The following is a 26,719-nucleotide window of genomic DNA, read 5'->3' as shown; positions in this document are numbered from 1 at the left end:
CATTTTTGACACTTTTGAGGGGACCAGTGACATTACTACAGTAATCAGTGCTAAAAATATGCACTGTTACTGTAATAATGACACTGGCAGGGAAGGGGTTAACACTGTTGGTGATCATGGGGTTAAATGTGTGCCTCATGCTTACTGATGTGTGGGGGGGGAGGGGACTGTGTGACCCATACAGAGATCGCAGGTTCAGCTATGCTGAATCCTGTGATCTGTCCCGGCCTGTCACAGAGGAGATCCGTCCGCTTTGTTTACACAAGCGGGCGGATTTCCTCAGTCTTTCCCCGGCGATCGGGAAGAGCGGCGGTGATCACCGCCTCTCCTCCCCTGGCCCGTCTCCCGCTGTGCCTGAATACAGTGGTAGCGAGCCTCCGGCGGCGCGCGTGTGCCGCCGAGAGAGGGGGAGTCCAGCGACGTAGGTCTACGTTGCAGTAGCAGCAATGTGAGCGGTCGGCAGGTGGTTAACAGAGGCATGGGCGGCGGACAGGGGACCCCCAATATGGAGGCCACAAGGGGTCTAAAACCAGACCCGATTCCTATTCTCGGGGGGGATGCCCGTCATGAGGGGGAGGAGCCTGACGGCGTGCACGTAGGCTGCCGGGAGATGGCTGTCTAAAACATGAAGGAGCGGTGTGTCTTTTCCCTCCTTGATCCATCCTCTGACCCGACTCCAGTGCACCGAATGTCTGCTGAGACGTGTAAAATCGCGGGCACTGTGTAGACCTTCGGCTCCCCTCCATTCGCCTCCGCTCAGCCTCACTCACCTCCCTATCTTGGGGCTCTTGATCGGGGCTTCCTGGAAGCTCTGGGTCCGTCCTGGCGTGCGGCGGTGTTCTCCCCTTGATCTGACGGTGCGGTCCGGATGAACTCTCGCAGGGTTACATGGACCAGGAAGCGGACGCCGTGTTGTCGGAGAGAACCGCCGGCAGGAAGCAAGTAGGAAGCAGACCTAGCTCCCCAAGGGAGTGAAGGAGTAAGCCGCTGCCGCCTCCGTGAGCCTGGGAGAATCACACACCGCACTGGGACATCTTTGAGCTCCACCATCCAGCCACCCAGCTTCTCATCCATCACCTCTGCTAAAACAGCTCACAGAAGAAGAGCAGCAGCAGCAGCAGCAAAATCGTGAGTAAGGGAATAAAACCCTTCTCCTTTACTGGTTTAAAATGCTAATGAGAGAAGCAGGTCCCGAGGGAGCGGATCTCAAGAGAGCTGCCCGGCCCACCTTAGTCCTGTGAGCAAAAGCCTACAGATGAACAGAGAGTATTTTAAGAGAGGACAGTCTACTTAAAACCGTGAGTTACAGAGGAGTAAACCCTCTTTTCATATCATCTCTACTGTCATCCTATTGTTTATTAAAAGGACTTTTCAAGACTTTCTAGAGATAATATACAATAAAACAGCATGTTAAAAAATATAAAGCCAGCACACCTGAGAATGACCTAGCTACCCCATGTGTTAAAAACAGTATATTCACATTAAGCGTCTTTTACCGGAGTAACAGGTGCTACAGTCTCTCCATTCTTTAAATCAGCACACGTTTATATCACATGGCACTCCGGCAGTTGGACCATTATATGCCGGTATATACCTATGCATAGCTAAATTAGTAGGTGAAGGAATGAAGGACCTACACAGAGATCCATAAGAAGAACACAGGTGTGAATAAGGCTCTCGGATCTGTAAAAAATAATTAACATTTTTACTCCTGTGAAATAAAACCCGGCACTGCCCAAGCATTTTGTATGCCATACAGCTTGAGTTTGGCTCAGCCAGTAATAGCTGGAATAATAAGGAGTGAGCCCTTAACAAAGTGGGAGTCCTAATCAATCTATTTTTATTCTTATTTTTTTTTTTCTTTTTTTTTCTTTTTGTTTTTTTCTCCTTTTTCTAACATTTAAGGATGGGACCCACCCCAGCCAGTACAAGGACTTGAGCAGGGAGCTGGAAGGCTGGAAGTACCCCATACCTCTATTCCTTACTTCCGCCTGTTAATACGAAGTCAATATAGAGACTACCTGGCCTTATTGTGTCTCCCTTTGGCAATAATGCAAACATATTCTATACTGTATATCCATACTGTATAACTTATTTTGAGTACCAACATATTGACTTGTGAGATTTTATAAAGGAATCTCGGAACCACCTTTAACACAATGAGGGGTAAATCTACAAGAGGAGGAGCTATTGCAAAATCACCAAGGGTGACCTCAAGTCCTAACACAATCAGGAAATTTATGACACAAGAAAATTCCTTAGAAAAAACATCTCAAGGAAAACAACAAGGAACAGGAAAGAAGAGAGTGGAGAAAAGTCAAAAAGCTGAAGTAACTAAATCACCTATCAGTTCAGCAAACTCTGAGATAAGCTTAAGGACTGAAAATGAGGAAGAGGAAGAAGAAGAACAGGGAGAAACAAAAGAACATGCCCCTACAAAAGGTGATATGCGAGAAATGTTTGCAGAATTAGAAAAATCACTAAAAATCGAATTGGTTAAAATCCAGACCGACCTAGGACATGTCCAGATGGATCTGGGACATGCCCTGGGCAGGGTAGAAGAACTAGAGAAAAAACAAGAAGACCAAATAAAAATAATACAGGGAATGAGAAAAGAAATAAACGAGACTAAGAAAAAAGCCAGAGATCTAGCTTACAAATTAGAAGATCAAGAGAACAGAGCAAGACGAAAAAATTTGAGGATTCGAGGATTAAGGGAAACATCACAGGAAGAAAACTTGGGAGATAAACTTCAAAAAATCTTAAACCCAGTATTAGGTAGAGGGGAAGAAGATCAATTGCTGATTGAAAGAGTCCATCGCATAAGAAAACCGACAGGAATCCCAGCAGAATCACCTAGAGATGTGATAATCAGGTTTCAAAATTATACAGACAAAGCACAAATATGGGAAAACTTAAAGAAGAATAAATCATTAATAAATACAGGAAATACAGAAAACGACAAGATACAGATATTTACAGACTTAGCACCGGAAACATTGAGGAGGAGAAGAATTTTAAAGCCATTGACAGAAGAGATGCAAAAACAAGGAATTAGATACAATTGGGGGTTTCCAGCTAGCCTAATAGGAAAAAGAGATGGACGATTAGCAAAACTCACTTTTCCAGAGGAAACTCAAGAATTTTGCAAAAAACTAGATATACAAGAGCCAAATATGCCCGGATGGTATGAAAATGACAAAGGAGAAGAACCACGAAGAAACTCACAGACGGAAGAACAGCAATGGACATTAGCTAGAAAGAACAAAAGATAAAAAATGCGGAAATATTACCTAAATAATGAAAGCTTGGAGAGAACTTTGCAGAGTAAGACGTAAATATACATATATAGGGGGTTGTTTTTTTTTTTTTTTTTTTTTTTTTCCCCCTTCCTGACATACTCTGTGAGGTTCTCTCTTATCCATGTATTGACATGAACTGTGTGGGAGGACTGAGGGAGGGAGGAGGGGCTGGGGGGTGGAAGGAAGGTGAGGGAGAGGGAGGGAGGGGAAGGGAGATAAGCTATATAAAGGAAATAGGATAGCCCCCCCAAAGGCCGGAATGTCCTTCCAATTGAGGAAGGAGATAGAACGTGCTAATCCATTAGAGCACCACCCCAAAAGAAAATGGGTATCAGGGAGAATGACCCAAAGAAACAACTAAATACCCTAAGATCAAAAGTTGATCAAAAGAATATCAATATGAGACGGAGAGGGATGGAGGCGGGGGGGGGGAGGGGGGGGAGGTGGGGAGGGGGAGGGATGGGAGGAGGGGTAGAGATAGGGAAACTCCCCACTGCCTAAAAGGAAAAGAAATTTTAAAAGTTTGTCAGTCCAACAACATGGGTAGAATGCTGTTAGCGGAATTTAAATCGATCCAGCGCTTCCGTGTTCAAGGAGGAGCTGGCCCGAGCAGAAAAGATAAAAATGAAAGATGAACAACTAAAAATAATAACATATAATGTAAGAGGATTAAATTCCCATATAAAAAGATATAAAATATTGGAAGAGTTGAGGAGAGAAGCAGCAAATATAGCTTTTCTGCAGGAAACGCATATTTATCTCCACTCGAATATAAAACTTTTTTCCAAACACTTTCCTAAATGGTACTATGGGGACTCACCAATAGAGCGTGCAAGAGGGGTAGCAATAGGAATAGCAAGAAATATAGAATTCTCCCTAGAAGAAATGAAAACAGATCCGAATGGCCGATATATTTTTCTTAAGGGTCAAATAAGGGGGATGGAGTTGACATTAGCCAATATCTACAATCCAAACAAAAAACCAAGTGAATACCTGGGGAGAATCCTATATGACCTAGAGAGCTTTAAAAAAGGCTATGTGATAATGGCAGGGGATATAAATTTTTGTATTGACCCAAGTGTCGACAGTACATCGGGTGTAAGGATGCTGGGAGAACAAAAACGAAGGAAAATAAGGAAAAAACTACATCAGAACCAACTAGTAGATGCATGGAGAATTCAACATCCAAAAAAAAGAGATTACACTTATTACTCCTCAATACACTCGATGTACTCAAGACTGGACTATTTTTTTATTGACCATCGTCTACTAGAATTTATAGAAAGTACAGAAATAGGCACAATCACATTGTCAGACCACGCACCCCTAATTTTAACAATTAAGACACCGATCCACCACAAAAGTATGGGAACATGGAGGTTAAATGAAGAACTAATTTTAGAGGAAGAAATAGGAAATAGAATAGAAAAAGAACTAGAGTTTTATTTTCAAAAGAACGACACACCAGAAATAGCATCTGCTACACTCTGGGAAGCACACAAAGCTTATATCCGAGGAATATTAATATCCAGTGCGTCAAGAAAAAAGAAAGAGAGGACTAATCAAATTAATACACTTATAAAAGAAATATACGATCTAGAACAAAAACATAAAAAAGAATTTAAAAAAGAAATAGAGAAAAACCTTATAATAAAAAGAGATGAATTAAAAGATCTATTGGAAGAGGAATCTAGAAACCATTTCAATAAGATAGCTAGATACAGATACAAATTTGGAAATAAACCAGGAAGATCCCTAGCGAGATTACTGATGAGGAAAAAATCAAAAAATTACATAGAAAAAATCAAAAACAGTAAAAACGAAATAATCAACTCAACCACAGGAATAGCTAAAGCCTTTCATGCCTTTTATAGCACTTTATACAATGTCCGAAAGGAAGAAACCCCGAAAATAAGACAGGAAAAAATAATAAATATCCAAAAATATATTAAGGAAGCAGATCTGCCTAAAATTCCAGAAGACAAATTGGAACTTCTTGAAGCTCCAATTACGGAAAATGAAATAAGAGAAGCATTAAAAACTACTCAAAATGGAAGGAGTCCAGGTCCGGATGGATACACAATAAAGTACTATAAAAGATTCAAAGAAATATTAATTCCAAAAATGCAAAAATATTTGAATAAAATAGGGAAGGAAGACCTAAGAGAAGAATCTCTAATGGCATACATTACGGTAATACCGAAAGAAGGGAAAGATCAAACCCTCTGTTCTAGTTATAGGCCAATTGCGTTGTTAAACGCAGACACAAAATTATTTGCGAAAATCTTGGCAACAAGACTAAAAGAGTTACTAAAAATGTGGATCCATCCGGACCAAACTGGATTTGTTCCAGGCAGAGAAGGGAAGCATAATGTGATTCGTACCCTACTTCTGTTACAAAAAACAAAAAAATATGAGGTCCCCTCCATCCTGTTATCAATCGATGCCGAAAAGGCTTTTGATAGGGTGGATTGGGACTTCATGAAAGAAACCATAAAAAATTTAGGGATTGGGTCAAGAATGAGGCAATGGATAGAGGCATTATATAATAACCCTACGGCAAAAATTAAAATAAACGGAAGCTTATCAGAGAAATTTGGAATGAGTAATGGGACGAGACAGGGGTGTCCCTTATCACCCCTATTGTTCGTACTAACCCTGGAACCATTATTGGCAAAAATTAGACAAAATAAAGACATAAAAGGAGTAACGGTAAACCAAGACGAACACAAAATCGCAGCATATGCGGACGATTTATTATTTATCGTTACAAATCCAAGGATTACTCTTCCAAACATTCAAAAGGAGTTAAAAGAGTATGGAAAGTTGTCAAACTTTAAAATAAACCCAATAAAATCAGAGATTTTGAATATAAGGTTAAATATCCAGGAAGAACAAACAATAAAAACATACTTCCCATATATACGTGGACAAAAGAAAAATTAAAATACTTAGGGATATATTTAACACCACAAACTGGAAAATTATACCAAGCTAACTATATACCGTTATTGAACGAAATAAAAACAGATATAAGAAAGAAATCAAATGGTCAAATCTCATGGATCGGAAGAAATAACGTTGTTAAGATGTTTATCTTGCCAAAAATCTTATACACCTTCTCCTTGTTGCCAATAAACATCCCCGCAACTTTCTTCAGGGTAATAAGAACTTTATTGACAAAATACATATGGCAGTGGAAAAAACCCAGAATACAGTACAAGATCCTTACAAGAAGTAAAACACAAGGAGGATTAGCAACTCCAGATATAGAAAGGTATTATAAGGCGGTAATTATTACACGAATGGTGGACTGGACAAAAACAGAAAAGGGGGAAAAAAGATGGGTAGAAATAGAATGTGCACAAAATAATAATCACTTACACAAAACAATATGGATACCACCAAAATATAGGGAAATACAGGGAGCACACGAACTGACAAAGGTAGTTTATAAAATATGGGATGGGATTAATAAACAATTGAAATGGGAATACAACTCACCAATGATAGCATTAAATGGCACTAAATACTTCCCACCAGGGAAAGAAGAAAAGGGTGGAAATTGGATAGGGAACACTCAATTAAAAGATATCCTATACAAAGGTCACATAAAAACACTTCAGAAATTAAAACAAGAAAATAAAAATATAAAAATAGATGATTGGAGATATCTCCAGCTGAGACATTTTGTCAGCTCATTACCACAGCCGATTAGGTCGGATAAAAATCTTAATAAAGGCCCGTACACACGTACCGATCGTCGGCATACAAACGTCGGTGGACGAAGGATCTGCCGATTGTATGCGTGTTAGTATGGTGCCTCCGACAGATGTCTGCGCACAATCCGCGGACAAAAGTCTTTCTTGCAAACATGAAAATTTTTGTATGCCGACACCAGAACGGACGATTGTTCGCCTGTCAGTACACAATTCGGCCGACAGACCGCAGATTTGCAAGACTGGGCATGCTCAGAAAATAGAAAACACAGGGAAAGTTAACCATTACATGACATCACTTCTGCAGTCGGCGAACAAAATTCTTGTGCTGTCCTTGTGCTGTCTTTGCACTTTTCAGCAGACACCGACATCCCGGGGAGAAAAGAGGAACATTTGTATGCCGACCATCGGTACGTGTGTACGGGGCTTTACATCGAGAAACTGAGTTATTCTTCCACGCAAAGGCATGGAGTTTCTCAGATCTACAAAATGCTGACGGAATGGCACAGTCTGGAAAAACCTCCATATATAGTAAAATGGGAAAAAGAAATTGGGACACACTTGCAAGGACAGGAACTTGGGACTGTACTAAGGGCGGTCGGATCCACAGCCACAGACGTAAGTACAACAGAATTAAATTATAAATGTCTGCTTAGGTGGTACATCACTCCAGAAGTAATAAATAAATACCAACCAAACAAGATAGACAAATGCTGGCGGGATTGTGGCAACATAGGTACAATGTACCATCTATTTTGGGATTGCCCCAAGATAAAAGATTTCTGGCTAGAAGTTAGACAACTGATTGAAGAAATCACTGGAATAAAAATACCAAACGATCCATGGGTCTGCCTTTTTCACAAAACAATAATACCTTTAAAAAAATATAATATGACTCTTGTACCAACTTTGCTGAATATAGCAAAGGGAACCATACCAAAAAAGTGGAGAGAAAAGGAGAGCCCGAAAATAAAGGAATGGTGTAAAAAGATAAATAACAACTTTAATATGGAATATATATGTAACACACAAGAGGAAATTCCAATAAACATGAAAAGAAAATGGGGAAAATGGAAAGAATTTAAAAAATCAACTAAATATATTGAAATAAATAGTTAAGCATATCTACCATGGGGAGGCACTGTAGAACGGAAGATGTTGGCAAGAAGGGGAGGAATTTTGGGAAGGGGGGGAGGGAGGAAAAGGGAAAATATTTACGAGATCTTAGTATATGAATCACTGTATTTCCTTTCTACATAACATTAACATGTAAAATGTGAACCCTAATTTGAAAAATACTGTTGTAAACTTAAATTTTAAATGCAAATAAAAAATAAAGTAATAAAAAAAAAAAAAAAAAAAAAACAGAGGCATGGGCTCCAGAGAGAGAGATATCATGGTGCCCCTGTACAAATCATTAGTAAGACCTCATCTGGAATATGCAGTTCAGTTTTGGGCACCAGTTCTCAAAAAAGATATCGGGGAACTGGAGAAAGTGCAGAGAAGGGCAACCAAACTGATAAGAGGCATGAAGGAGCCCAGCTATGAAGAAAGATTAGAGGAACTGAATGTATTCTCTCTAGAGAAGAGGAGATTAAAGGAGGATATGATCACCATGTATAAATACATAAGGGCTCCATATAGTGAACTTGGTGTTGAGTTATTCACTTTAAGGTCAACACAGAAGACAAGGGGGCACTCTTTACATCTAGAGGAAAACAGATTTCGTCTCCAAATACGGAAAGGTTTCTTCACGGTAAGAGCTGTGAAAATGTGGAATAGACTCCCTCCAGAGGTGGTTCTGGCCGGCTCACTAGATTGCTTTAAAAAAGGCCTGGATTCTTTCCTAGGTGTACATAATATAAATGGGTACTACATTTTTTTTTTTTTTTAGGTAAAGTTGATCCAGGGAATATTCGATTGTCTCTCGCGGGATCAGGAAGGAATTTTTTTCCCCTGCTGTAGTAAATTGGATCATGCTTTGCTGGGATTTATTTTCACTTCCTCTGGATCAACAGCAGGTATAGGATTGTGTATATGGGATTGTATGGTTGGGTTTTCAATACTGTTTTTTCTTTTTTTTTATTGGTTGGGCCAGATGGACTTGTGTCTTTTTTCAACCCGACTAACTATGTAACCATGTAACTATATAAAGAGAAACAATTCTTCATGAAGTTCTTCAGGGAACACCTATACAATGTTAGTTACACAAGTTATATAGCAACAGGAAGGAAGTATACACTTAGCCCCGGTTCACACTGAATGCGGCTTTGAAATCGCACTATTTCAAAGCTGCATAGCAGTGCGACTTGGCCGACATCTGTGCGACTTCATGCACAGAGGTCTATTGCAAGTCGCACCTGAAATCGCCAAAAATAGTGCAATTATTCAAATTGTATGTGATATACAAACAGCGCTACCCTTCACTATGTCAACATTTCAGCATAGTCATTAATTCTATAAAATTGCTGTAGACTCCTAATGATTCAACCACACTACAAATACCATAGAAATATTCTACAGTGCAGCGCAACCAAAAATCACCATAAAAAGTCATAGAATAAAAATATAATAAATATATAATAAAAATGTGTGTGTGTCTTCAATGAAAATCCTTTTAAATCAACAATTCATAAAACTACCCTCCAAAAAACGAAGTCCATAAGTAAAAAAAAAAAAAAAATGCAATATAAAGAGTGATCCACCACAGTGTTCTTCTTCTTAAAATTAGTGGGTCTTCCATTAAAGTCTTTTTTTTTTTTTTTTTGAAAATACATTTTTATTAATTAAAAAACAAGATAACAAGATAACAATACATGAAAGATGATACACAACATTAGCATAGATAGATAAGGTTCCATCTAATGAACAAAATGGTTATACTGAGCACACGTATGCTATTACAACTTATGCAACTTATGTAATTTCAACATTAAAGTCTTTTTAAATCAACTGTTCATAAAACTACCCCATAAAAAACAAAGTCCATGTGTAAAAAAAAAAAAAAAAAAAAAAGAAGATTCAACCACACTACAAATACCATAGAAATATTCTACAGTGCAGTGCAACCAAAAATCACCATAAAAAGTAATAGAATAAAAATATGATAAATATATAATAGAAATGTGTGCGTGTCTTCAACGAAAATCCTTTTAAATCAACAATACATAAAAATACCTCCCAAAAAACAAAGTCCATGTGCTAAAAAAAAAAAAAAAGGCAATATAAAAGAGTGATCAACCACAGAGTTCTTCTTCTAAAAATTAGTGTGTCTTCCATTAAAGTCTTTTTAAAGCGGAGTTCCACCCAAAAGTGGAACTTCCGCTTTAGGTGCTCCTAACCCCCTGACATGCCACATTAGGCATGTCATTTTTTTGGGGGGGGAGCGGGTACCTAGTTTTGACAGGTACCCGCTCCCACTTCCGCTCGGAGCGGAAGTTCTCCTCTCCCCCTCCCTCCCTGCAATCTTCTGGGACAGGTCAGAGGTCCCAGAAGATTGCCGGCCAATCACGGCGCGCAGCGCGACTCGCGCATGCGCAGTGGGTACCCGGCTGTGAAGCCGCAAACTGTCACAGCCGGGTGCCCACAGCAGTGATGCCAGCGCCGAGGGAGAGGATCGAGGCTTCGGGCGGCCGCATCGCTGGACCGTTGGACAGGTGAGTAAAATGTCTGGAACTCCGCTTTAAATCAACAGTACATAAAACTACCCCATAAAAAACCAAGTCCATGTGTAAAAAAAATGCAATATAAAGAGTGATCCACTGCAGTGTTCTTCTAATCTTCAATCAAAATCCTTTTAAGGCCTCTTGCACACTGCAGCTTAAAAATGCTCAGTACAGCGTTTTTTTTTTCTGAGCTAAAATAGAGCCCATTCATTCTTAATGTGCCTATGCACACAGCCGCGTAAATGAGCGCCGCGTTTTCTTCAGTAAGAACAAAATAGAAAAATCTGCATTTTTGGTCAGTAATTTGCGCCTGATGCGCGCACAAACGCGCGAATGCGCTAAAATGACCCAAAATGTCAATTGAATATCCAGAACGCTAGAATAAATTTGCGCGCAATTATGCGCGAAAATACGCGCATTACAATTACGCCAGAAAACGTAGATGCTCTAACAGGAGTATCGTGTGTAAGGTGCCTAAATCAATACATAAAAATACACCCAAAAAAACAAAGACCATGTGCAAAAAAAAAAAAAAATTAGTGCGTCTTCTATTAAAGTGCCCCCCCCCCCCCATGAGTTCCATATATTGTTATTGTATTCTAAGCCCAGGAAGACACGGCGTTATTAGCAAAGAACACGCCTGACCTTTCCTTTGCCCCAAACTCCTCCTATTATTTTATTAGTCGCAGCAATAATAGTATCACCTTTCCCCCGGACAATGACACAGGAATGACCTTCTCCATGATGGATTACACCCGATCTCCTCCTCCTAAACTCATGTCACCTGTCCTCACCCTTCTCTTGTATACAATGTTATATTCCTGCTGAGCTGTCACTTCTTCATACAACCATAACCCCTTCTCTCCACAGGTATATAGTGGAGAGGAAATCAACCACCGCACATGTGGCGTCTGATCTGTCCTCCGCAATGTCGCAGTCCCCCTAAAAATCGCTGAACGTCACCATTACTGGTAAAATAAAAATGACATAAATCTTTCCTCTAGTTTGTAAACGCGATAACTTTTGCGAAAAACCAATCAATATACTATTTTTGGGATTTTTTTTATCACCTATAACATGTAGCCGAATACATATTGGCCTAAATTGATGAAGAAATCTGATTTTTTACATTTTTTTATTAGATATGTATTATAGCAGAAAGTGAAAAAAAAATATATTTTTTTTCAAAATGATTGATTTTTTTGTTTAACCACTTTACCACCGGAGGATCTTGCTGTCTTACGTCTGGGCCACTTTTTGCAATTCGGCGCTGTGAGACTTTAACTGACAATTGCGTGGTCGTGCGACGCCGTACCCAAACGAAATTTACGTCCTTTTTTTCCCCACAAACAGAGCTTTCTTTTGGTGGTATTTGATCACCTGTGCGATTTTTACTTTTTGTGCTATAAACAAAAAAAGAGCGTTTATTTTGAAAAAATAACAATATTTTAAACATTTTTTTATATGAAATTCCCCCCCAAAAAAATGTAAAAATCTAAATTTTTTTTAATTTTTGGCCAATTTTTTTTTGGCGGAGTAATAGCGGCGTTCTGCGATTTTTTTTGCGGGACTGCGACATTGTAGCGGACAGATCGGACCCTTGACTGACATTTTTGACACTTTTGGGGTTACCAGTGACATTACTGCAGTAATCAGTGCTATATATATATGCACTGTTACTGTAAAAATGACACTGGCAGTGAAGGGGTTAATTTTATTGGAGAGGGAGGGGTTAATGTATGCCTGGTGCTTACTGACGTGTGGGGGGGGAGGCGAGCGCCGCCTACAGGGGGAGAGTCCAGCGACGTAGTACTACGTCACTGGACGATAACGAACCACTTTGCCGCAGTACGGTCAACATGACCGGTCGGCAAGTGGTTAAAGCGCAAAAAATAAAAATAAAAAAATCGCAGAGGTGATCAAATACAATCAAAAGAAAGCTCTATTTGTGGGGAAAAAAGGACATCAATTTTATTTGGGTGCAGCGTCAGTTAAAGTAACGCAGTAATGAATCTATACACACAATGCAAAAATCTAGATATGCATCGTATAACGAGCAAAGTCAACTTCACAGTGAGTCGGCGCAAATAGAAAAAATCTCAAAAAAGGCTCAGATCAAGCCAACCAATGTGTGAATCGCAGCGGGACCCCCCCGCAAATAAATATAACGAAAGTCACCATAAATATATGTCAATAATCAGGATAAATAGGTAATCCAAAAAAGATAAAAGATGTAAGTAGATCAGCAGGCTAAAGGCATAAAATCCAACTCTTAAAAATCAATCCGATTCTTAAAATCTGTGTGTATCCATTTCTAAAAGAAATTCAATCAATCTAACTTGTGACGGGTCCTCCCATAAAACAATCAGAGATCAGAAAGCAATCAATTGTAATAAAAACGTATATGATGCAAAAAACTCAATCCAATAGTTCACAATTATAGTATAAATCAACCTAAAATTCTCACAGTATCATTTAAGATGCCAAACGTGATAAAAGGACTAAAAAATATATAAATAAATATAAATGTGAAAATATACTCATCAGTGCGTGATAATCATAAATTCATAAAATATCCTTAATATGTAGATATAAAACACACAATCTTATAGATAAAAATTAATAATGCAGTGTACAGTAGTCAAGGTGCATAGAAAAATCCAGTAGGTGATAATTAAATAAATAAAATTCTCTGTGCAGTCAATAATCCAACTATATATAAATTATCATAGAGTCTTATGCAATAAATAGTCCTTGTGCAAAAGAAAAAATATATATAATAAGTGTGGTGATAGGATAAAGTTCATCCATGAATAAATTAAAAGTGACAGTTCGTGATCCTATAGAAAAATCAAGTGGATATCCAGTGCTGTGATCCGGAGTGAGCTGTGAAAATCTATAGGCGCAGTGGCCGCTCACCTCACTGCACCTTTAAAGGCGCTATGGGTTGATCTTTGTCCGGGAGTGGGATACTGGACTACTCCTATAGCGAAAGGTGTCCCGACCTCTACTTTTTGTCCCTAGGAATGGGGATGCTGGACTACTCCAGTAGCGAAAGGTGCCCCGACCTCCACTCTCTAGTTCACAGCTGAGGGTCTCGGATTGGCTCCAATAATACCAGTATTTTCCCAAAAAGAGAGAATGATGCCCAATCGTGAAGTATGCAAACACTTACTTTATTCTTTAAAATCAGGGAAATAAACTCACATTTCAGTAGAATATATCAGGCAGAAAACGATAAGAAGTTGCCGCACTCTTGCGGTATGATTCCTGGGTACTTCCGGTTACGGCCGTCAACCGGAAGTCAACGTCACCCAATGCCTCCCGACGCGTTGCGTCACAGATCACGTGACTTTTTCAAGGAATCCCTCAATCTAACACTAACCTATCTAGCCTTGTAAAGAAGAAATCAGTTTGCTTAATTTTTTTGAAGCCGATCCGACCCAATCTCCAGCGGCAGAAGCTCTGCAGAGGACACAGCCGACAACGGCTGTGAAATTAATGGGCAGTGATGTCACCCATAGAGTTACTATGGGGCTTCCATTGTCGGATGTGTCCTCTGCACCCACCAACACAGCGAAGCCGCAGCTGACAACGAATGTGAAATTAATGGGAAGTGACGTCACCAATAGACTTACTATGGGGTTTCCGTTGTCGACTGTGTCTTCTCTGCACCCACCTGCACAGTGAAGCCGCGGCCCGCGGCTGACAACGGCTGTGAAATTAATGGGAAGTGATGTCACCCATAGACTTACTATGGGGTTTCTGTTGTCGGCTGTGTCCTCTGCACCCACCTGCACAACAAAGCCGCGGCTGACAACGGCTGTGAAATGAATGGGAGTTAAGTCACCCATAGACTTACTATGGGGCTTCCGTTGTCAGATGTGTCCTCTGCACCCACCTGCACAGTGAAGCCGCGGCCCGCGGCTGACAACGGCTGTGAAATTAATGGGAAGTGACGTCACCCATAGACTTACTATGGGGTTTCCGTTGTCGGCTGTGTCCTCTGCACCCACCTGCACAACAAAGCCGCGGCTGACAACGGCTGTGAAATGAATGGGAAGTGACGTCACCCATAGACTTATTATGGTGCTTCCATTGTCAGATGTGTCCTCTGCACCCGCCTCCACAGCGAAGCCGCAGCTGACAAAGGCTATGAAATGAATGGGAAGTGACGTCACCCATAGACTTACTATGGGGCTTCCATTGTCGGATGTGTCCTCTGCACCCGCCCCCACAGAGAAGCCACGGCTGCCCAGCGTGGGATCGGGTCAGATCAGCTTCAAAAAAGTTAAGTAAACTGATTTGTTCTTTACAGGGCTAGATAGGTTAGTGTTAGATTGTGGAGGTCTATAGATGCAGGGATTTTAGTGTTAGGGTGGACTTTTTGTGATAAATATTTTGTAATTTTGTATATCTTTTTTTATCAATAGGGTAATACTTTCTGAAGATATGGAAGGTGATTGACCTGACTCGACAAAACCATCTCCTCACCTACTGAATAATGAATGCAACATGCAATTGTTTGCTTAGCTGCTAAATAATTGACTAGGCGGTTCCAGTGGTATAGAACCACTTCCATACCGCCAGCCGTCATATGACGCCCTTAGGTTTGAGTGGAGATATCTGTATGATGGGTGCAGCTACAGGAATCATCCAGATATTTTAGTTTTTCTGCCCTGCACAGTAAAAACAATCATAGTGGCAGTTCAGCCGCTTAACTGTTTTTACAGGCGGCGGGAGGGAATGTCCCCCTCCCACCTCCCAATGCCCTATGGTGCGTCTACCGACTCGCCTGTGCGATCAGCAAGCTGAAGACGGAATCCACTGGCGGCGAAAGTTTACCATAGAGCTGACCGAGGACCGGATCGTCCCCAGTCATCTCTATGACTCTCAGGGGCCAGGCACGATGTTAGGACGTCACGTTCAGGCCCCGGCAGTTGTAAACACTGCCATGTGTTCAGCTAGAAAGCCTGAGATCCTTTTTTTTCTGATCTTTTTTTGATCTGGCTGTTTTTTTTCTCCCTCCTACATGTACTTTGCTGGCCTTCATCTGGGTTTGTGCATGCGTGCCCCCTGCTGATCCGCGCTGTGAGTGGACACAGCATGAGTTTGGCAGCAGATTTCAGCCAATGATTTCAGCTGAAACCTGCTAATCGACTGTGTCCAATCACAGACAGAGTTCTGTGTTTCCAAACACACAGAATCCGGTGTACAGAAAACAATCTGGCTATTTCTTCTCACTGAAAAGCAGGGAGAAAAAAAAACAGCCAGATCAGTAAGTAAAAGCAGCACATATTAAATTTGTTAGGCGCATAGTTAACCCCTTGATTGCCCCTTCTCAACCAGTGTCATTAGTATAGTGACAGTGTACAGTATTATGACTGATCACTGTATTAGTGTCTCTAGCGACGTCTGTGTTAGTTAGTGACCCTCCCAGCCAGTGTCTGTTAGTGTCAGATTTACAGTCACACAATGAGTCGCTGATCACTGCTAGTACAAGTATAGCTTCTATAGCTGCGTTCCATTTCAGTTTTTTTATACTGTAGTTTGTAAACTTTTGTATACATTTTGGCCTAAATTTATGAAGGCATTGGATTTTTTTTTTTTACTTTTTTTATTGGATATGTTTTATAACATAAAGTAGAAAGTGTTTTTTGTCTGTCTTTTTTAATTTATATATATATATATATATATATATAAAGTGATGATGAAATACCACCCATAAAGCCCTATTTGTGTGAAAAAAAGGATATAAATGTAATTTGCACACAGTGTTGCTATTGCCAATTAAAGCGGAGTTCCACCCGAAATTTATACTTACCTCCATCTTCTCGCTCCCGGTCACCTGAAAAACAAATGGATAATCGCAATTTTTTTTTTTTTTTCACTTACCTTTTAGAGAAAATATACTCACCTTACTTCCTTCTTCCTCCCCTCGGCGGCCACGGCGATTCGTCACTTCCTGGCTTTTGCAATGATTCCTGGGAGCTGAACGTCATCGCTCCCAGGAATCATTGCGCCTGCACCGGCCCCGACGTCAGTTCCGGGGCGCGCGCGTCATTCCCTTCTAAACAGCTTCTGGGCATGCCCAGAAGCTGTGGAGGGATGACGCGCGCGACCCGGAAGTGACGTCGGGGCCGGTGCAGTGCATCGTGGGACCGAAGAAGGAGGAAGAGGACCGAAGAGGACGCGGAAGAGGATCGCGCTGGCTTCAAGCTGCCCACACCCGAGATGGCAGCGCTGGAGAAGACAATTTCAAGGTAAGTATTTCTCCTGAAAGGTAAGTGCAACCCGGGACAGATCAGAGGCTAGCCATTGTGGAATGTGCTAGCCCTGACTGTCCCGGGGGTATTTTTATAAAAAAATGTATAACTAGGGTGGAACTCCGCTTTAAGGTAGCACAGTGCTGAATAGCAAAGGATGCCCTGGTCATGAAGGGGGTAAAAAATCGTCCAGAGGTCAAGCGGTTAAAATAACTGCAGTTGGAAAAATGGTTTTTAGATATTTTGCAAATATGAAGTAAAAAATTAATGGAACATTATCCGGTTCCGGACTGCCTACCGCATATATACTGCGGCAGGCAGCCCCTCCTGCGTGAACCAACATAGGACTACGTCGGTCACGTGGCTGCAGCTAGGGGGCGAGCGCAAGCCGCCAGCGGCACGCTCCCGCCCCCACTCAGCAGTAGCGACTCCGATGCATGGGACAGGCGGCTCCAATTGCCGTCGGGCACCCACAATCGCTCCCTGCTGAGAGAAAAGAATGGTCAACTGTTGTAAACACAGCCGACCGTCCTTCTCCCTGGAATGATCACAGAGAGCCTGTGATCCTTCTATATAGGATCACAGGTCTATGTGATCATTTCACAAGCCCAACCCCCATACAGTTAGAAAACACTCCCCTAGGCTCACATTTAACCCCCTGATCACCCACAGTGTTAGCCCCTTCCCTGCCAGTGTCATTATTACATTAACAGTGCATATTTTTAGCACTGATTACTGTAGTAATGTCACTGGTCCCCCCCAAAAGTATCAAAAATGTCAGCTAGGGGTCCAATCTGTCTGCCCCAATGTCGCAGTCCCGCTGAACATTGCAGATCGCCGCCATTACTAGTAAAAAAAAAAACAATAAAAATGACATAAATCTTTCCCGTAGTTAGTAGACGCGATAACTTTTGCACAAACCAATCAAAATAAGCTTATTGCGTTTTTTTTTTTACCAAAAATATGTAGCAGAAAACAAATTGGCCTATAATGTTAAAAAAAAAAAAAAATATATATATATATATATATATATATATATATATATATATTTTTTTTTTTTTTTTTTTTTTTTTTTTTTTGGGAATGTTATATAGCAGAAAGTGAAAAAATATTGTTTTTTTTTTTATTTCAGAACTGTTGCTCTTTTTTTGTTTATAGTGCAAAAAATAAAAATCGCACAGGTGATCAAATACCACCAAAAGAAAGCTCTGTTTGTGGGAAAAAAAGGGCATCGATTTTTTTTGGGTACAGCATTGCACGACGGCGCAATTGTCCATTAACTTAACGCAGTGCCGAATCGCAAAATATGACCTGGTCATTAAGGGGGCAAATCCTTCCAGTCCAGAAGTGGTTAAGCAATACTCTGCTAAGTCAGCACCCTGTGGTCATAGTACAGCAAGGTGTGTGTATATTGCAGCAGGGAGGGAGAGAAGGTGTAGCTTTGTACTTTGGGAGTCATATATTAATAGATTAGAAAGCTTCACACACAGGCGTACAAATCAGGACAACAGAGAAGGATTACTAAGAAGAGACCAACCTGTTTGACCTGTTTCTGGAACACTGGCAGTGAAGGTTAGGATCTTTAAAATCATTGCTTTTATTTACAGTATGTATGGGATCTTTTTTAATCAATTTTTCTATTCAACATAGACATGTAATACTGTCAGATGTGTATGCACTGCAACTATCTTTAACTAGAAGGTAGCTGTAATCTGTAACTCAGAGTTCCTATGTTAGAGATGGAGATTTGAATCCTGTTTTGTTTGCTGTAATTTTTTACTTCCATCATACTATGTTATGTACTATTGTAGATTTGTAATATGGTTAAAGAGGGGGAGATGGAAGGAAAAAACAGGCATGCAGGCACAGCCTGTGGCACTGAAGGCTTTACCGGACATACATACATACATACATAGGGGAAATCCAAGTTGCAACTGGGAACAGACATCTTAGATGCAATAAGGATTTAAAGTGGTAGTAAAACTGTTACACCACTATACCTGCAGGTAAGCCTATAATAAGACTTACCTGTAGGTACTGTGAATATCTCCTAAACTTGCACGGTTTAGGAAATATTCAGAGTTCATGCAGCTGATGACGTCACCGGCGCATGAGCTCTGAAGGTCAGGCATACAGTGAAACGGGGGTTGGTGACGTCATCGCGCCCCTGGCCACTCATGTAGCCAGAGGCTGCAAACCCGGAAGGAAAACCGGGGGAAGCATTGACAGCGTTGGGCCGAAGGGCTTCATTTTAAGGTAAGTCTCTCATATTGCGCTAGTATATAATGCATACTAGCACATTATGACATTGCCTTGCAGGGAATTTTTTTTCCTCCAACTGCAGTTTAGTATCGCTTTAATAACAGCCCTTGCAAGCAGTCTTTGGACCAAAAGCACCTCCTAGTGCCTGGACCAAGAGCACCTCCTAGTGCCTGGACCAAGAGCACCTTCTAGTGCCTGGACCAAGAGCACCTTCTAGTGCCTGGACCAAAAGCACCTTCTAGTGCCTGGACCAAGAACACTTTCTAGGGCCCGGACCAAGAACACCTCCTAGGGCCTGGACCAAGAGCACCTTCTAGGATCGGAATGTACGGTTCAAGAAATGTATTATTATTCCATGATGAAAATCATAAAATAAAATACAGATGTAGTCCCATCCAGTATCCTACATAAAAGCATCCAATTTTACATATGAAAACAAGCATAGCTATATAAAACACATGCACTGTAAATAAAATACACAGCCTACTGAGTCTAAAGCTGGCCATTAATGGCTTGAATCTTGGCTCGTTTAGCAGGGATTACCTGAGATTCCAACCATCTATGGGCAGGCCGATGGACCTAAGTCGATCCATTGATCGACTTAAATACATCCCACATGTTGGATTTTTACATGCAATTATTGCCAGCAACTATATGAGCTAGCAATAATCAATATGTTCTCCCAACAGGAATGGCTCCCCACACAACCCCCCCCCCCCCACCTCCCCTCTCACCAGGAGAACACAGTAGCTCAGTTGGAAGGATTCTCTTATCAACACTGACTGTGTTGATGTGGGGGGGGGGGGAAACAGGTGATTTTCTGTACTGAAAATTGCATCACGTATGGCCTACCTAAGTCATTTTAAACCATTATCCCCTCCCCCCCCCAGAATTCAAAAGCCATACGGCCTGGGGATAGAAAACTATTATGAAGCCTGGTGGTAATCAAGACATGGAGTAAAGAACATGGGTCTTTCCATATGAAGGTGTGACAGAACCCACTGTCACTGTGTGGTTTGGAGGGGACTGTGCGCAAGCCTCCTACCGACAGACTATGGGCCAGAAGATACTGGAGACCTTGAGACATGCTGGCAGTGAGTTAATGTAATGTAATGCTACAGCCCTTCTCCCCCCATCCCCCCCCTCCTGTTTCTGTCTAATTGTGTGGATTCATGACACATAGACAATGGTCTGGACTGGAGACCTCTCTCCGCAGGGGGTGTGTATTGAGAGACTGCCTGTCTACCATAAGCTCATTAGGTTATCTGTAGCCTGTTTCAATGTACAAATGTTCAGTTTCCATTGGTAGTTCCTTGTCTCCTTCCCCCCCTTTGGCAAGGCTAAGGGGAGTGTCCCATAACTGTGTGTAAAACTGTATGTCTTGGAATTTAATAAAGAGAGTTTAAACTCTGCATGTTGAACCCTCAACACCTGTGTGGATTGTCTCGTGATTGAGGGGTTAAGGGCTGGGTATGGCTTCTCCGCAGGCTGTGGGTGCGTTTGGAGGACAGGAGACACAGGTCCGGCGGATGTGCCCACCTGGGGTACTAATATCCGTTACATTGGTTGGCAGCGGTGGGATGTCTCCTGCAGTCCATGACATCCAAACCACTATGAGGATTCAAGATCTGGGCAGCTGCCGAGGAGTGATACGGGGACCAGCCAGCATGAGAGCAGAGTTCGGGAGGAGGCTGCAAGGCATGCGGAAGCACCATCAGGGACCAGCGACAGAGCACACCATGCTCGGCTGGGAGGATGTGATCCGCAGGAAACTCTGGCATGAGGCGCTAAGCCACGAGCGGCACCATCAGGGGAAGATCCTTCCCTCCTCCACAGAGATGTACCGGACGCAGTACCATGCGCGAGAGGTGTTCCTGAGGGAACGACCCCGAGATGAAGGGAAGACGGAGCTCGGAAGATTGGTCCAGGAGGAAATGAGGCTGGACGCCAGCTACAGAGCCCTCTGGTGGTTCGCGGCTCAACTGTGGCCAGGTACAGCAGATGGCAGCCCGACAGAAGGCGTTGGCTATGGCGGCGTGGGGCTGCTCCATCAAAAAATGTACGGAGACCCAGACTTTGGGAGCGATAAAGAGTGGCGGCTGGAAAACATCCTGGACTTCCGAGATGAGGTGCTGGACCTCCCCGAAGAGGCGTGTGACCTGGAGGAATTGGAGTTCCTGGTTGAGCAGGAATAGGAGCTCGAGATTGCCTACAAGCGGCTGTTTGACGGTGATCAACAGCCTGGCATGGCTCCCGTTGCCTGGGAATGTCCGGGAGAAATAGCAGACAGTCACGAAGATGAGAAAAAAATGGGGCCAGGGGTGCCCCTGCGTTTTCCTGTCCTGACCGCAATGGAAGAAGCAGCGATGATACAGAGGGCACTGCGAGCGCTAGAATGCCGAAACGCACCGGAGGTCCCCCAGGCAGCGAGACAAGCTAATAGCATGAAGGTCTCAGAAAGGGGAGTTGAGACAGGCGCTGGAAGGCTGGGAAATGGTGATCAGCAGCAAGTCCAGAGTATCTTATCTGGTGCCCCAGCAGAAGCGCTGGCTACAGGACAGAGGGCCCCTGGCATCTGCCCAGCATCAGAAAAAGAGTTGGATCCAGAGAGTCTGAGAGGGGATCTGCGTGAACTGTTGCCCCAACAGCAGATATCCCCACCGGGAGTAGAGGAAGAAATTCTCCCTCCCCAACAATTGGACACTACCCCAATGTTCACCCCCCCAGCAGAAGCGCTGGCTACGGGGCAGAGTGCCACTGGCCTCTGCCCACCCTCAGAGTTAGATCCAGGGAGTCCGAGGGATGACCTCAGTGAGCCGTTTCCCCAGCACTTGGACACTACCCCAGTGTTTATCCCCCCAGCAGAAGCGTTGGCTACGGGGGAGAGTTCCGCTGGCCCTTGCCCAGTCCTCAGTATGTTTTTGGAGGGTTTGGGAGACAGCCCCTGTCAGAAGTCACCCCAGTGGCTGGTCACAGAACCGGCAGGGGAGAAAACCCTTCCCCCTCTCCAGCAGTTGTACCTAACTTTTGCATATGTCTCCCCGGCAGAAGCGCTGGCTACAGGACAGAGCGCTGATGGTCTCTGCCCAGCATCAGAACAAGAGATGAAGAATCTGGGAGACAGTCCCTGCAAGACACTTTCTCAGCGGCTGGTAACTACACCAGGAGAAAAGCAAGTACCTTTTTCTCCCCAAATGCATAGCCCTGCCAGCCTACATTCCCTACCAGCTGGAGCTCTGGCACCAGGGCAAAGGTTATTCAGCTCCCCCCAATATCTGCAACCCAGCCCCAGATCAGAGAAGTGCAGACAGCTGTTCCCACTCTGCAGCGGCTGTTTTTATTCATGGGAGACCCTATGTGCGGTTTTGCTCCCCAGCGCCAGAGTCGTACTTTTTTTAGTCCATTTTTAAAAGGGGAGAAATGTGACAGAACCCACTGTCACTGTGTGGTTTGGAGGGGACTGTGCGCAAGCCTCCTACCGACAGACTATGGGCCAGAAGATACTGGAGACCTGGGGACATGCTGGCAGTGAGTTAATGTAATGTAATGCTACAGCCCTTCTCCCCCCACCCCACCCCCTCCTGTTTCTGTGTCTAATTGTGTGGATTCATGACACATAGACAATGGACTGGACTGAAGACCTCTCTCTGCGGGGGGGGGGGGGGGTGTATTGAGAGACTGCCTGTCTACCATAAGCTCATTAGGTTATCTGTAGCCTGTTTCAATGTACAAATGTTCAGTTTCCATTGGTTGTTCCTTGTCCCCTTCCCCCCCTTTGGCAAGGCTAAGGGGAGTGTCCCATAACTGTGTGTAAAACTGTATGTCTTGGAATTTAATAAAGAGAGTTTAAGCTCTGCATGTTGAACCCTCAAAACCTGTGTGGATTGTCTCGTGATTGAGGGGTTAAGGGCTGGGTATGGCTTCTCCGCAGGCTGTGGGTGCATTTGGAGGACAGGAGACACAGGTCAGGCGGATGTGCCCACCTGGGGTACTAAGATCCGTTACAGAAGGATTTCAGCAATTTGTTAAATTATTATTTCTCTATGCTGGTTGATCTACCACTGTCTCTCAACCTTTTGAACCTGGAGGAACCTTTGTAAATATTTTTCAAGTCTCAAGGAACCCCCTCTAATCCAATCTCGTTTTTGGCTTGATAAAGGCTGTCTCCATTCCCCATAGTTCCAGACAGCTTCCCAGTAATATTTTTCCTCTCCTAGTCTGCACAACCGAGTGTCATGGACTGGGGCTATATTAGTGTGATAATAACTGGGAAGAATGCTACTTCTATTTGTGGTCAGGAAGAGGGATTCCCACTAGCAGATAAAAAGATCATTGGTGTCACCGGAAACTTATCTGAGGGGCAGAAATTGTTCCTTGCTCAAGGAACCCCTGGCAACCTCTGGTGGAACCCTAGTGTTCTACAGAATCCTGGTTGAGAAAGGTTTACCTACCATGTCCAATTTGTAAATAGGGACCTGCCTTCATCATATTATCGTGAGTAATCTCAGTGTTGTAATGAGAAAAGTGACTTTAAATACTTTTAGGTAAAAACAAGCCCTCAAAGGCATTACTTCCCATTGAATTGGGTACTTGAGATTTTACCAGCAAAAGGTGAGCATAATGGGCTTTGTTGGTGTATGTCATGTGAAACAGATGTTGGCCATTGGCAATGAGAGAATTATTATGCGAGGACTAGGAGCCTTTGGCTTGAAGGACAAATGCATTGCCTATTGTCCAATTCACGGAGGGAAGGATTGCTGTGGACTAAATAAAGTGCATCACACAAAGTGTGCCATGGTGCCTGTCATTCATGGCTATGGTGAAAAGCAGATGTTCTTAAAGGTGTATGGTGACACACCATTTCACACCTGCATCAGCTTCCACTGTAGCTTTGGGCATTTGGCCACATGACTTGAGCTAAAAAGGAAGTCAATGCTGAAAGACTTCCCCTTGCCAGATGTTGAAATCACATGTCTGAATGGGTAGGTATCTATATAATGCCCAGCTAATGTCATTGAATGTGGGTCACTCTCTGATTGATATCTGAATTGTCTCCACTAAGGACCACCAACCCATATACAGTATCTTATCAGTACTGGTCCTGAGGGAAAACGTCTTGTTTTTCCCGACACAGTCTTCATCTATTCTTTTGGATGTACAGCTATAAAAGGCTAAGACTGAGGATGAGCTTGGGTTTGATACAAATGGGCTATGGGGTTAAGACTAAGGATGAGATTGGGTTTAATCAAAATGGGGCTATGTGGCCATATTAGGTCAATGATGTTAGCAACATTCCTTCCTCTTTGTGTACTTGCAACCAGAAATGTGCTGGCTGCAGTTTACTGAGTGACAGTGGCAGGATATACAGCCTCCTTCCGGGTTTGGTCTGTAACAAAGTTTATTGCTGTCCATAAAAAGATTTCCCCATTGCGTATTTTCCATCACTATCTGTTTTGGATAATGCAGTGAAGGTTTGCTGCCTTTTTCTTGTTTTGGTAGCTGTCAGGACAAGCATTTGGTCTGGAGTTTACCTTCATATCCAGGCAGAAGAACATATACAATGTGATACAAACAGCATTTAAAATATAAAAAGGTTCTATGTTTTCACCACTCTATCCTAACCAGAACAAATATTTTCGGTGAGAGTGGGCCTAAACAAACAAGCAAACTGTTTTTGTCTATTACAATGCTTCATGTTAACTATCTATGTTTATCCATGCCCTCTAGACTTGAAGACACATCTGCCATGGATCCTGTGACAATTCTTTTGTCCATCATCGTTATTTTGTTTTTGGTCAAAACCTATAGTGATCAAAAACAACAAAAATACAAAAACTACCCTCCAGGGCCGCAGCCTCTACCATTAATTGGAAATTTGTATATGATGGAATCTCAAAAACCCCACTATGCCCTTATGAAGGTAATAAAGCACATATTCTTCTATTTTTTATTTTTTTGTAAAAATTATGGATTTTTTTTTAAAAGAACAGTAACCATAAATTTTAAATTTGGTTATGTAAAATGAGGTTTTAAAAGAGAAATTCAGGAATAGAAAAAAATAAATAATCATACCCACCTAGATGACTGCAGAACTAAGTTACAGCTCTCCCCTGCAGGCTCTAAACCAAGAACTGAGTGATCAAAAACCGCTGATCACTTTTCAATGAGCAGAGAGCTGGTGACTGTCAGTCACCAGCTCTCTGCTCTGCCCCTTTATACAGGGGTCACGAGTGGATGGCTCAGGCTCTTAGTAGCACACTAAAGCCCCGTACACACATGTCAAAAATTGGCAGGGATTTTTTGGCCAATGTCCGATCTGCCGATTTTTGGCTTGTTAGTATGATGCTTCCGACAACCAACTCCGACTTTTCGGCCGAAAAAAATCTGGTGTGCAGACTATAAAATTTTTGTTGGCCGTCAACACAACGGCCGATTTTCGTGCAGTCAGTACAGATTTTGACAGGGAAAAATCTGATGTGCAAGTCTGGGCATGCTCAGTGAAGAAAAAACACAAAGAAAACAAACCAACACATGACATCACTTCTGAAGTTGAATTTTGTTGGCCGAGAAAATTCGTGTGCAGTCTAGAGCACATTCCAACCAACAAAACACAACTTGGACAAAAGACGGAAGATCGGTCGGCTGATAATCGTTGTGTGTGTACGGGGATTTAGAGGCTGAGTCAGATGCTGGTCCAGGCATCTGGGTGTATCCTGATCCTGGAATGGGTGAGTGACGTCAGCTTTAGCCCGCTGTCAGCTGCAAACAGGTCACAGGAGTGCAGAATGAGGTGCATCATTGGGAGAAATAGGGCCAAAATAGCTTTGGCCATACTTCAATACCGATGAAAGGAAAAAATATAGAGCATGGTAGAAGCAAATGACAATACAAGCGCTTACTATTAAACTAGCTGAATTTTAATCCAGATCATTGGTGTTAAAGTACTATAATCTGTGTACAGTAAATGGCACATTAGATAAGTCACTGAAATTCCAGCAAAATTACCATGGTATAAAAAGTAAACACCCCAGGTAAACATTATCTAGTGGGCAGGTAAACATTGAACTGAAAGACTGTTGGCCAGACTTGGCCATCTTAATGAATACCATAATTTGCTGTAGGAGAACCACGAATGATCAAACCACCACCAAGTTGTTTGATTGCACCAGGTCCTCCAACTTGAATGCCCTTGGCTCTTAGCCTGGTATTTTGGGTCCAAAGTCTAAACACAATACAACACTTTACTAACCCCCAACACCTTCTTCAAAAATGGGGTGTGTAAGCAAAGGGCTGGGGATTGACATTATTCAGTTTTAGGCTGGATGCACACAGAAACCTTGTTGCTTAGGTGTTTTTTTTTTTGCCTTCAAGAAAAGTATAAACTTAAATGGCCGAATACTTTCGCAATGCACTGTAAATCTCGTATAGTTTGATTTATTTTCATCTTTTGTTTTATTCTCATTCTTTAATAATGATGCTCTCCCAATTCCAATTTCTCTTTTTTT

General features: G+C 42.3%; 1 protein-coding gene across 1 annotated transcript in view; it reads left to right on the top strand.

The window, feature by feature from the left end:
* Window positions 1-26,719, top strand: part of LOC309550375 (uncharacterized protein) — a 210,783-nt gene that overhangs the window by 139,633 nt on the left and 44,431 nt on the right. Inside the window, exons 11-12 of the mRNA XM_082250770.1 lie at window positions 24,808-24,853; window positions 24,942-25,134. Coding sequence (XP_082106896.1) covers window positions 24,808-24,853; window positions 24,942-25,134 — 239 coding nt within the window. The remainder of the gene's footprint in view (window positions 1-24,807; window positions 24,854-24,941; window positions 25,135-26,719) is intronic.

The sequence above is a fragment of the Pelophylax lessonae genome (genome assembly GCF_965119305.1).
Source record: "Pelophylax lessonae genome assembly, chromosome: 3".
In the NCBI taxonomy this organism is placed as follows: domain Eukaryota; kingdom Metazoa; phylum Chordata; class Amphibia; order Anura; family Ranidae; genus Pelophylax; species Pelophylax lessonae.
Note: the sequence above shows the minus strand (reverse complement) of the source record. Positions and strands in the feature narration are given on the sequence as shown.